Source organism: Denticeps clupeoides, chromosome 8, assembly GCF_900700375.1.
Source record: "Denticeps clupeoides chromosome 8, fDenClu1.1, whole genome shotgun sequence".
Lineage (NCBI taxonomy): Eukaryota > Metazoa > Chordata > Actinopteri > Clupeiformes > Denticipitidae > Denticeps > Denticeps clupeoides.
In genome coordinates this window covers 2,307,583-2,318,794 of record NC_041714.1, presented here as the reverse complement: position 1 = coordinate 2,318,794, position 11,212 = coordinate 2,307,583, and the positions used below count along the sequence as shown (strand labels likewise).

Here is an 11,212-nt window from a genome sequence, read left to right as displayed (position 1 = left end):
CAACCCGTACTGCTTGTGGTCTTCCTGTGAGGAAGTCCAACAGCCAGTTACACAGTGAGGTGTTGAGCCCCAGCTGGATCAGTTTTTGTGTGAGCTGTTGTGGGATTATAGTGTTAAATGCTGAACTGAAGTCTATGAACAGCATTTGGACATATGAGTCTTTTGAGTCCAGATGTGTGAGTGCTGAGTGGAGTGCAGTGGAGATGGCATCATCAGTCGAGCAGTTGGGCCGATATGCAAACTGGAAGGGGTCCAGTGAGGGGGGAAGGACAGACTTAATGTGCTTCATGACTAGCCATTCAAAGCACTTCATGAGGATGGGGTAAGTGCAATTGGATGGTAGTCATTTAAGCAGGAAGGAGATGACTTTTTTGGCACCAGAATTATTGTGGTTTCTTTGAAACAGGTGGGGACGACAGCCTGGGAGAGTGAGATGTTAAAGATGTCTGTGAAGACATCAGTGAGTTCCACTGCACAGTCCTTCAGTTCACGACCAGGAATGTTGTCAGGACCCGGAGCTTTGCGAGCGTTGATCCTGCAGAGGGATCTCCTCACACTGTCCGGGGACAGAGTCAACACCTGGTCTCCAGGAGGGGGTGGGGTCTTCTGTGCTGTGGTGCTGTTTTTCAATTCAAAGCGAGCGAAAAAGGTGTTCAGCTCATTCAGCAGGGAGATGGTGCTATCATAGGTCTGTGGAGGGGGCTTGTAATCCGTGATGGTCTGTATGCCCCGCCACAGGCTCCGTGTGTCTCTGCTGTCATTGAAGCAACGAGATATTCTTCTGGAGTACTGTCGCTTAGCCTCTCTGATGCCACGGGAAAGGTTGGCCCTAGCTGTCTTCAGGCTCGCCTCGTCTCCAACTCTGAAGGCAGCGTTCCGAGCTTTCAGCAGCCTGTAGACCTCCCCTGTCATCCATGGCTTTTGGTTGGCACGGACAGTGATGGTTTTGGTGACTGTTACATTCTGCATGTAACAGTGCATTTGTTGATGTAGGCTGTAACAGTCTCTGTGTACTCCTGGGAGAGCAATCACTGGAGGGGGCATTAGTGTTTTCTCTGTTAATTCAGGTTATTATAATGCACCACTATTTCTAAATACAACCATTGGGTATAATAGAGAAATTACTCATAGGAGCGGTCGGAAAAAGCGACAGGTATCACATGGTTAGGAGTTAGTAAAAACACACCGCAGGAGTGGGAGACACGCGTAGTTCAGTGAAATGGTGGTCGCGCCATTCGCGTTTCTTTGATCATGTTACTACTGCCAGGTAGATTGAGTGTATTATTTATGTGATGTGTACATATGTTTAAGACCACTGGTGTACTGTGGGATGGAAAGTAATTATTGCATTCATATGGAGTTAAAACCGTTGTGTATTATTATGAAAATTGTTGTTTGATGGGTTGAAAGTATGAATGTGTGTTGATTCTGTAAAGGGGTATAGCAGCTATTGAATGAATGTAATATTCCAGTAATATGTATTTCTGTTGAAATATTTCACATAATTTAGGAAGTGAGTATATTACAGGGGATTGAAGAAGAGTTTGTAATATGTGGAATTGAAATGTTTGTAAGTTGAGCGTAAAATTAATTTTCTTCAGATAAAGAAATATCTGTTAAATACAGAAACCACAGACACAACCCACAAAACAATACCCTTTGGGAATTTGTAAGTTTTTGTGCAAGAATACCAGCTGATCTACAGGCTCTGGTTTGAGAGTGGATCTTTTAGCAGTGACCACATCTCCTGCAGTGGAGAAAATGCGCTCTGCAGAGACGCTTGTGTTTCGACGGCGTGGCACGTTTGAGAACTCATGTACAGTTTATTGAAATTACATTCAAGTAGATATTTTATTAGTAACACGGCAAAAAGCACCGCAATCAATTTATGAAGACAATTATTTGTAGTGAAACGAGGATATAATGGATATAATGGATTATAGGCAGATGAGTACAGTGGCCCTGAAGTGCAAACCACACAAACAAATTGAGAATCACAATTACATTAAGAAACCGGAAAGGGTAGGTACCAGTCAGCAACAGGAGACATCACTGATTGGACGACAGTCTTTCGTCTTTGGAACCGGACGTTCCTCTGCCTGTAGCGCATTTTTCAAAACATGAACATTACCAGTGATCCAAACGTAGCTCTCGCTATTCGAGAATATTTTGTGTAAAGAGTCTTGGTGTGATACCACCAAGGCAGTGGTGGCCTAGCGGTTAAGGAAGCGGCCCCGTAATCAGAAGGTTGCTGGTTCGAATCTCGATCCGCCAAGGTGCCACTGAGGTGCCACTGAGCAAAGCACCGTCCCCACACACTGCTCCCCGGGCGCCTGTCATGGCTGCCTACTGTTCACTCAGGGTGATGGGTTAAATGCAGAGGACAAATTTCACTGTGTGCACCGTGTGCTGTGCTGCTGTGTATCACATGTGACAATCACTTCACTTTCACTTAACAAGCTTAAGTCATCTAACCACTTGTTTCACTGCATGAGGTGATTTTTTTGTGTGTTTCAGAGCATATTTCACTCTACAGTGCATTCAGCCAGTTTGTATCGGCAGTGTTCTCTGTTTTGCTCATTGGTTTGGTTTGCTCATTGGTATATTCTGGACTATTTTCTATTAACTTTCTTTCTCTTACACACACACACACAATGTGGTGTTTTGTTGGAGTTGTCAAACTCATATTGTCCCTGTTTCAGATCAGACACCACCACCCCTACCTTTACCAGCATCCCCAAAAGCTGCCCGCACTGGCCCAATTAAGACAGGCGGTCGCGTCTTTGTCCTGGACCACGGCAAGTGGACATATTTTAAGATATATTAAGCACCTGGCTAAGAAGAAGAACACCAGCTCTTCACTGAACACAAGTGAGGAGAGATTCCAGGAGACTCAGAACCTGTGGCAGCATCTTACTACAAGAAGTGAGACAGTCAAGGTTACAGTCACTACCCTGCCACCAGCAGAATTTAATCCTCCCACCAGGAGTCCCCAGTGCCAGAATCATCTCTGACAAGACATGATGTAGACAGGATGGTGAAGGAAATTGTGGAGAAGCAGTAGGCACTACAGCAGCAACAACAAAAAAGACCACAAGGAATTGTCTTGCATGTGGCCAGCCAAAATCCCGCTTCCTTGGTGATGGAACCACCATTCTTTTTTTTTATCAGTCAGCGGAAGTTAAATACTTCTACTGCTCTCAAAAGGTGTTCAAGACCTATGCAGCCGAGGGTCTCACTGATCCCAGGATGAGCTTCCAGGACTTTGCTGCTACTCCTTTCTTCCAAAAGTCTACTGTTTATACCATGTAGAGGGTTTGCAGGCAGAGATGACCTGGGAGCAGTTTCAAAAGTCTCCCTTTTATGAGACAGAAAAACAGCGTTGGTCAGAAGAGAGAAAGAAGTAGCACATTACCTGCTACTTCAGCAAGAGTTTTATTTGTGTAATTCCATGTAAATTCAGCATACTTTCACGGCTCATTATGACAGATTTTAAAAAAACATTTATGCTGATTTTGTCATTTGATTAACCCATGGAAATATACACACACACACACTTGAATGGATGATTATTGTTTTAAATGTTTATGTGTTCCCTAGACTTATCATTGTGAAATCATAAGTAGTAATGTCTACTTAAAGCAATAAAGAGCAATTTACAGTTTGTTTAAAGTGTCCTCTGTTCTTTCTCTATAGTTGATACAATGTTTATGAATAAAGTTTTTTATTAATCGTTGCTTTTATACTTTCATTATGCTGTTTAAATTGAGTTTAAACAGCTGTGTCATAAGACTGTAATATGTTGGTGCAGTGAATTTGAAATGTAACAATTGTTCTGGGAAGTATTAATTAAATAATAATAAAAAAGCTCAAATCCTCTTGGCTGTGGAATGAGAGGGAATGTGAGCTTGTGTACTGCCACCAATTCAAGGCGTCCTGAGTCAGATGTAGGGACGAGGCTTTGCAGTACCTGTTCTTTATTTCTTCAGCCCTTGCAAAAGGGGGTCTTGGGTTCTACTTTTCCTTCAATATTCCTGAGTGACTGTCCCAGCAAACTCACAAGCAGGGATGATGCGGCCATACTCTTGGTCTGTGTTGGACCAAAAGAATATCAATTATGGGGATTGGGGGTAATATGATAATATATGTTCAGATCAGTTTATAATTTATGCTGTCTCCTCAGTCACTTCTCTGTTTATATCCAATCTCTCCTCCTCTGTTAGAAAATTCAGTCCTTTAAAGCGAGGATCCAGGGCAGAGCTTCTTTTCTACCGCACTGGTGTAACTGTTCATGAGATCTGTTCTGACAGGATTCTTGATCTTGTGAATCATGTTGAGTCTCCTATGGTGTCTGTCATGTTTTGTACATGTTTTCTGTCCAGTTTTTCCTAGTTTTTCCTAGAATTTCTGGTAATGTGTAGAGCATATTTCCAGTGAAAGTGGGTTTGCTCTGTCCTGTATGGTTGGTACAGTTTTTGTAAAGGAATATTTTGTTTTGAAAATATTGATGATGGTCATCCTGTTGCATATATCAGTAGGAAGCTGTTCCCCAGAGAAGTTCGCTATTCAACGGTGGAAAAGGAGGCACTAGCTATTAAGTGGGCCCTTGACTCTTTCCGCTATTACCTTCCTGGGTAGAGAATTCATGCTGGAGATAGATCATAAGGCACTGAAGTGGATGGAAAAGATGAAGGACTGCAATGGAAGACTCAGTCGGTGGAACCTGGACTCGCAACCCTTTCGCTTAACCATCCGGCATATCCCAGGCAGAGAAAACCTGACAGCAGACTACCTCTCTCTCTCTGCTGGAGGGTCCCGCCGTTGCCCGCCGTCACACAGGCTAATAGTGTACCAACACCCTCTGCACTTTATTTATTATTTACTGTTTATTAAAAATAGTTTCATACATCCCACATTATAGTTTACTTTAATATATATTTTTTTCTTTAACGTTACATCTATTTGTGTAATGGGTCAGTTTAATTATTTTTAAGTGGTGTCTTAGTGTTTGTGAATTTGATCTCGGTATGTTTAGTTGACCTCTTTTATGGGCCTTTTTTTCTTTTGAGCCTTTTGTAATGTTAATTGTTTGGGTATTAAAGTCCTGCTTTGCCACAAAAAATCTAGTGATCTTTGCCTGACTTGGAAATTTTTTAAATACATTTAAAGTAAATATGGGGGTGTCCATGTTATCATTTTAAAGTAAAAAAAGGCAATAAATAAATTACTTCAAATAAATAAACATAACTTCATTCTATTTATCATTTGGTATGTGTTATGATTGATTGATTGATTGATTGATGAAATCCTTTATTGCTGTTGCAACCATGTCAAAAGTACAAGTACTAGTGAAACTTGGCCATCGACCCGACCATAAACACAGCACAGCACATTGGGTCAGGAATATAGGGGAAAAGGTCACAAACAAGAGCAGGATACACATGAGTATAGAGGAGACAAAAGACAACCCCCAGATTGTACTCCAATGGGGAGTACATTGTGGGAACCATTAAAAAAAACACCTCAATAACGTAAGCACATAGAATCTACACAAACTGCACAGTTCACACAAAAAACTCCTCACATCCCGATCATGACCTGTTCCAACTGCTGCCATCAGGCAAGAGATACAGGAGCATTAAAACCAGGACAAACAGACTAAACAACAGCTTCTACTCTGTTGCCACCAGGGCACTCAAAGACATTTAATCCATCTTTCCACCTCCAACTCAATTTCTTTTTTCATTTGCAATAAAGTTTCTACCTCACCCTTAAATTAAAATGTTATATTTTAATCATATTCGATATTACATTTTGTATTATATTAGTATATGTCTACTTTTTAAGATAGCTTTTTATTTAAGATTCATCTCTGGCTCAGGGACTGGACCTAATTTCATTGTAGTTGTTACAGTGATAACACAGTGTTACAGTGATACTAGGGTGGTAGTAGCCTAGTGGGTAACACACTCGCCTATGAACCAGAAGACCCGGGTTCGAATCCCACTTACTACCATTGTGTCCCTGAGCAAGACACTTAACCCTAAATTGCTCCAGGGAGACTGTCCCTGTAATACTGATTGTAAATCGCTCTGGATAAGGGCGTCTGATAAATGCTGTAAATGTAAATGTGATAAAGATATTCTGGTACATTATACAGTTTCTAAAATTATTATGAATTTATGCTCAGGAATGTGTGGCTGTATGTAGACAACCCTAGACACTTCTGGATAAAAATGAAATAAGCATCAGATGAAATAAGCATCAAATAAGCATCATTTTTTATTTTTATTTACAAATATTGTGCAAACATTCATAAATATTGTGCAAAATGTACTTTATTGATTTAGCATATTTTTATTTTAAACTATGTACATTGGAATTATTTAAAATTGCAGAACCCAAAGCCACAGAAAAGACAAAAAGAAACCTTGTGAGGAACAGAAACAAGGCTCAAAATTATTAATTAAATTACTTAAATGGTAAATTACTTTTATAATATTACTAATAATAAACATATGTACACAATTGTAACAAAAACGATAATATTTACAAGCAATAATATAATCACTACTAATAATAAACATATATGAACATTAAAAATGAAATCTGCTGTACTGCTCCAAAACCAGTCTGGAAATCCTGAAAAAGAATCAGACGTTCAATCAGATCGAAACTCCATGTGTGTGTGTAAGTGAGTGTGTACAAGAAGGTTTGTGTTTTATAACAGTTATGTGCATTATATGAAATTAAAACTATAGAATTTTTTTCTTCAAAAACTACCTCAAATAAGTTGGTCAAAAAATACTGAAAAGTCCTGGTGATGTCATCAAGGTGGGGAACAACACCAAGTCCTGCAAAATCATCAAAATGAAACACATATTATAAAAAAAAGGGACAATAAAAGAGAGGAAAATTAATAGAGCCGAGGTCGCTTGGATGGCGAAGCCCCAGCAGAGACCAGGGAGCGATACAGCTCCGCCATGAGGCAAGGATGATCCATCTGGACGGTCTTCCATCCAGGTGTCCTCAAGACGTCTGAAAAATGGCTAAAAGAGAAAAGGAGATAAAGCTTCTTGTTTATTAAAGATTCACACAGTATCATCTATCTTCTGAAAGTAAGAAACAGCCCAGATTTAATGAGCTGTGGGAGCGTCACCCACCTGTTGATGAAGGTGATGGCCTCTTCCTTCAACTCCAGGGTCAAGTGGAGGTCAGCGATGATGAGGATCTCGGCAGCGTTCTCCACCGTGAGACTCCTGCGCAGAACTTCCTCACACATCCTCTTCAGTCGGTCCAGGAGATACTGGGAGAGCGAAAAAGAGCGTCTCAGATCCTGTTGAGTAAGTGTGTGCTGAGTTTGCATTACTGTGTGTGTGTGTGTGTGTGTGTGAGCATTAGCTACCATGTCTGCTGCTACTAGCAGATCGGCGGCCATGTCCTCTATGTTGGGTGCTTTGCCGCTGTAAATGAAGGTCACCAGCTCTCTCAGGACCTCCGGCTCCACCCCCTGGATCTCCACGCGGTTCTAGAGGAGAAAGCAGAGCTGAGATGAATTTGGTTCTGAACACTGACAGTAAGAGAGAAGTCAGAGTTTGGACTGTGTCTGTTAAACTACAAAGAATGAGGATTACAAATCTTTCTTTTCTGCTGTAACGTGAAACATATTGGGGATTACAGGTCAAGGGCTATGTTTTAGGACAGAGACTTACGGTCTGGCGCTCCTTCATGTCATGTGTGAACATGGCCCTGAAGACTGGACAGCGAGCTGCAGAAGGAGAAAAAAAAAGGAACAACGTTAGATCGCCAGAAGATCACCACTTCCACCAATCACTGTTGGCGTTTGTGCACATGTGAGTGTGGTACCTGCTAGGATGGCTTTGTGGGCCTGGAACTCCTGTCCCCCCACAACCAGAGAGCAGTCTGGGAGCAGGGACTGGTCCCACAGGTTCCCGAGCTCATCAGCCATCCTGCACACGGGCACCTTCACCTGCTGACGCTGGGTGTTCTCCGGTGGGAGCAACACGTGAATCTACAACAAGCCAACACAGCGGTTACTACACTTTACTCAGCTACAACATCCACACACACACACAAGTAACGCTGTCAGCGTCCAATAGGAGACGCTGTTACTGACATGTCTAATGTGTTCAGTGTGGTTATGTAGACAGAACATACTTGACAGGTCACTGTCAGGGTGTCGTCCCGAAGAATTCCCGCTTCCTCGTCCATGACGTCTTCCCGTCTGGCGAAGGTGTCGAATCCAAGGACATTCCTGTCCCTCATGGTGTGGACTTTAATCTCTGCAGAACAAAAGCACACAAATAGGCCGTGTGAGTTCAGAAAGTGAGAGAACACACACACACACACACACACAGTTACACTGTTTTGTATCTCCAGGCGGACTCACCTCCGGATATGGCCTCTTCTCCATCGCTGTTGAGAATGACCATCCTGCCCTTAGCACGGATACCTGTCTGTGGACCACTGTCCAGCTGGAAGTAGAGAGACAGGTACCCTTCGTAGTGGCTTACGCCATTCGTGTACAAGAGCAGGGACCTGAGAAGACAGAGATAAAAGAAATGCAGTGTAAGAAAGATGCCGCCATTCAGAGCAACAGCAGCCAGAGTCTCGAGCAGAAGTCCAGCACTGAGATCTTTCATGGATGCCACACCTACCATTTCAACTCTTCACTGGCATTGGTGAAGGAGCTGCTCCTCACAACAGCTTCGGCAAAGCTGAACTTTGTGATGGTCCAGGTCAGTGAAAACTTTTCAGTTTTGCACTGTGTGTAGCAGCGGACGCTGGACATCTCTGCTGCTGAATCAGGAATCTTCTCCTCGCTGATGAATTCCTCTTCTCTGATGACTCTCTCTTCACTCTGGAACCTCTTCTTCTCCAACAACTGCAGTCTTTTGAATGATCAGAAATCTCTAATTATATGAAATGATTGAGAGAATAAAGAGACATAATTGAATATTTGCACAGGACCTTATTAGCAATATATTTGTCCTGATATTTCAGTGCTAACAAGTGTCCAACATCTCAACATGCAGCCAGACAGGGAGAGAACCACGTGACTAAAGAACAGAAAGATGAAATTGTGGTGAAATTACATCTACAAATGCTGAATTTACCTTCCTGAGCAGTAAAAGTACACGGGCAAACACAGCAAACTACAGACACACAACCAGACTACGAAGTGTGAATAATTTGGTTCCATGTGCTACTCGCTGTGTTACCTGGTCACTACACCGAGTACCTTCACCTCGTTTTTCAATAACTGAAGCCGCATGGAAAATACAATCAGTAATTACGGCGTTTGCGTGAATATTCGTATCAGAGTCTTTAACATGATGTCGGGTCGGTAAGCGGCGCTGCTGCAGTTTGTCGTCAGTATTTTATCTAGAAATCATGTTGCCAGATCAGAAAGCAGCTGCTCCACCTCCGACAACTTGATTTTTTAGTTACTCACCAACTCGCTGCTACTCAGATTCTCTGTCCTCGCAGCTCTGACTGTTCATTTTAAATCCTGCATGTTGTGATAAACTCCGTTACCATGACAATGACGTACTTTTCCCGACGCGACGTGCAGCATAAAACCAGCTTTTAAAAAATGCAACTGTAAATGAATTGCTGAAATAGTAAAAAGAGTATAAAATAAACTTGTTGTAAAGCGCAGTTTGATGCTCTTTTAACTATTACAGGGTAGAAGCTGATCAGATGTGTGTGATAATTAACCCTCGTCATGTCCCTCGGCTGCTATACACCTTTTGTCCTCTAGGGGTTGTTAATAACAACTTCATTCAAGCACATTGATGCAATTTTTTTATTCCATTTGAAATGCAAGGCCAATAAGACCTCATTTACATGCACCTTGTTTATTAGAAAAAAATAATTAAATCAATTATTCTAAATTGAAGAGTAAAGTGTGTTAATAGGAAAGATAAGAAAATACTTGCACAGTCATGCTTAGTACAATTGTACAATGAGTTTGGATTTCCAGAATTTGCAATATAAAAATCTGAAAAGATGTACAATATAATGTACAAGAAGTGGACGAGTTGTGGAGCGTTCTACACAACTGCTGAGCTCTATTGCATGTTATAATCACCTCAGTGTGTAAGAAATACCTGTCAAGTCCAAATTTATTAAAATAAATCACAGAGCAAATAGTTCAAATTGTGAGCTCAATACAGAAGGAACAGAAATGTAACTTAATGCTGCCCACACATGGCCTGATGTGAGGTGTCACCAGTTGTCATCCAAGCTCCTTCATGAACGGCCTCCTCCTGTTGTACTTCCAGGCCGGTTTGATCTCAGACCACCGAATAAAGGAGATACGCTGAGAATGTTTTTTTTTACTACATACAAATTCAATGTAGTATCCTTTCCATATAAAATATTTAAACTGTGAACATTCATATTTTTCCACCCCCCCCCTTTGTTGTTATTGTAATTTTCTATGACTTTTATTCGTTTGTCATCCCAAAATGCTAAAGTCAGAAGCATAAAGCTGTCAGGGCCTTCAACTCACTGCCATCACTAAAGGACTACTGAACTGAACTGCATTCACACTTTTTACACATTGAGTCTTGTATGTTTGTTTGATTTTAAATGATGAGTGTTTACATTTATATCTGTCTTTTTTTTGCACATCAATTTGTATTGTTTTTCTGTCTTTTGTCTTTTCTTTGTTGTTGCTTGTTTTTTATTGTACATTTGTAAATTTTTATTGTACATTTGTAAATTTGTATGGCTAATTTCTTCTTTAAAAATATGTTAATTTACCAGGGAGGAAAGAACCTGAGTGAAACAGTATTTCGTTACACTGTATGCTGAGTTTATTGTTCTGCTGACTTTAAAGCTCTTGAATTATACCAGTGTTTGGCACTTGTCTTGATATTTTCTGGTACTCCTGGCCAGAGTTTTAATGTGCCTTGTTATTAGCTTGATCATTTTCATCTGTTATTTTTAGTATAAATATATCCTGCCCATGTCTTGTTCTCGTTGTGACTTTCATCATGTGTAGTGTCTGTTTGTTATGGTTTCCACCTCTTATATGTTTTACCTTAACTATACAGATTCCCCACTAGGTGGCGACATCCACCCACACTTCATTACATACATCTTACTAACTAGTATTTTTAACTAGAATACACCAAAAAAAACAAATGTAACAATGAAGAGGCAAACACAAATAAACTATATA

General features: G+C 41.0%; 1 protein-coding gene across 2 annotated transcripts; it reads right to left on the bottom strand.

Moving 5' to 3' along the window:
- Window positions 1-6,611: 6,611 nt before the first annotated feature.
- LOC114795913 (speckle-type POZ protein-like) lies at window positions 6,612-9,581 on the bottom strand. Of its 2 annotated transcripts, none has more exons than XM_028989644.1 (10): window positions 9,476-9,581; window positions 8,679-8,933; window positions 8,411-8,559; window positions 8,179-8,303; window positions 7,867-8,032; window positions 7,713-7,768; window positions 7,406-7,528; window positions 7,164-7,306; window positions 6,784-7,049; window positions 6,612-6,642 (listed from the first exon to the last, which is right to left on the bottom strand). In XM_028989644.1, the coding sequence occupies exons 2-9, from the start codon at window positions 8,810-8,812 to the stop codon at window positions 6,917-6,919; spliced, it is 1,029 nt and encodes a 342-aa protein (XP_028845477.1). In that variant the 5' UTR covers window positions 8,813-8,933; window positions 9,476-9,581; the 3' UTR covers window positions 6,612-6,642; window positions 6,784-6,916. The 2 variants fall into 2 exon arrangements, with proteins under 2 accessions (XP_028845477.1, XP_028845476.1); XM_028989643.1 differs by lacking the exon at window positions 9,476-9,581 and adding an exon at window positions 9,243-9,319.
- Window positions 9,582-11,212: the final 1,631 nt, after the last annotated feature.

What these genes read in the sequence shown, in the direction of transcription:
- LOC114795913 (XM_028989644.1), bottom strand. Translation starts at nt 8,812, where the DNA reads ATGTCCAGCGTCCGCTGCTACACACAGTGCAAAACTGAAAAGTTTTCA. An exon ending in GCCAGTGAAGAGTTGAAATG is followed by an intron (nt 8,560 to 8,678) that starts GTAGGTGTGGCA and finishes CTGTCTTCTCAG; the next exon opens with GTCCCTGCTCTTGTACACGA. An exon ending in AGAAGAGGCCATATCCGGAG is followed by an intron (nt 8,304 to 8,410) that starts GTGAGTCCGCCT and finishes TTTGTTCTGCAG; the next exon opens with AGATTAAAGTCCACACCATG.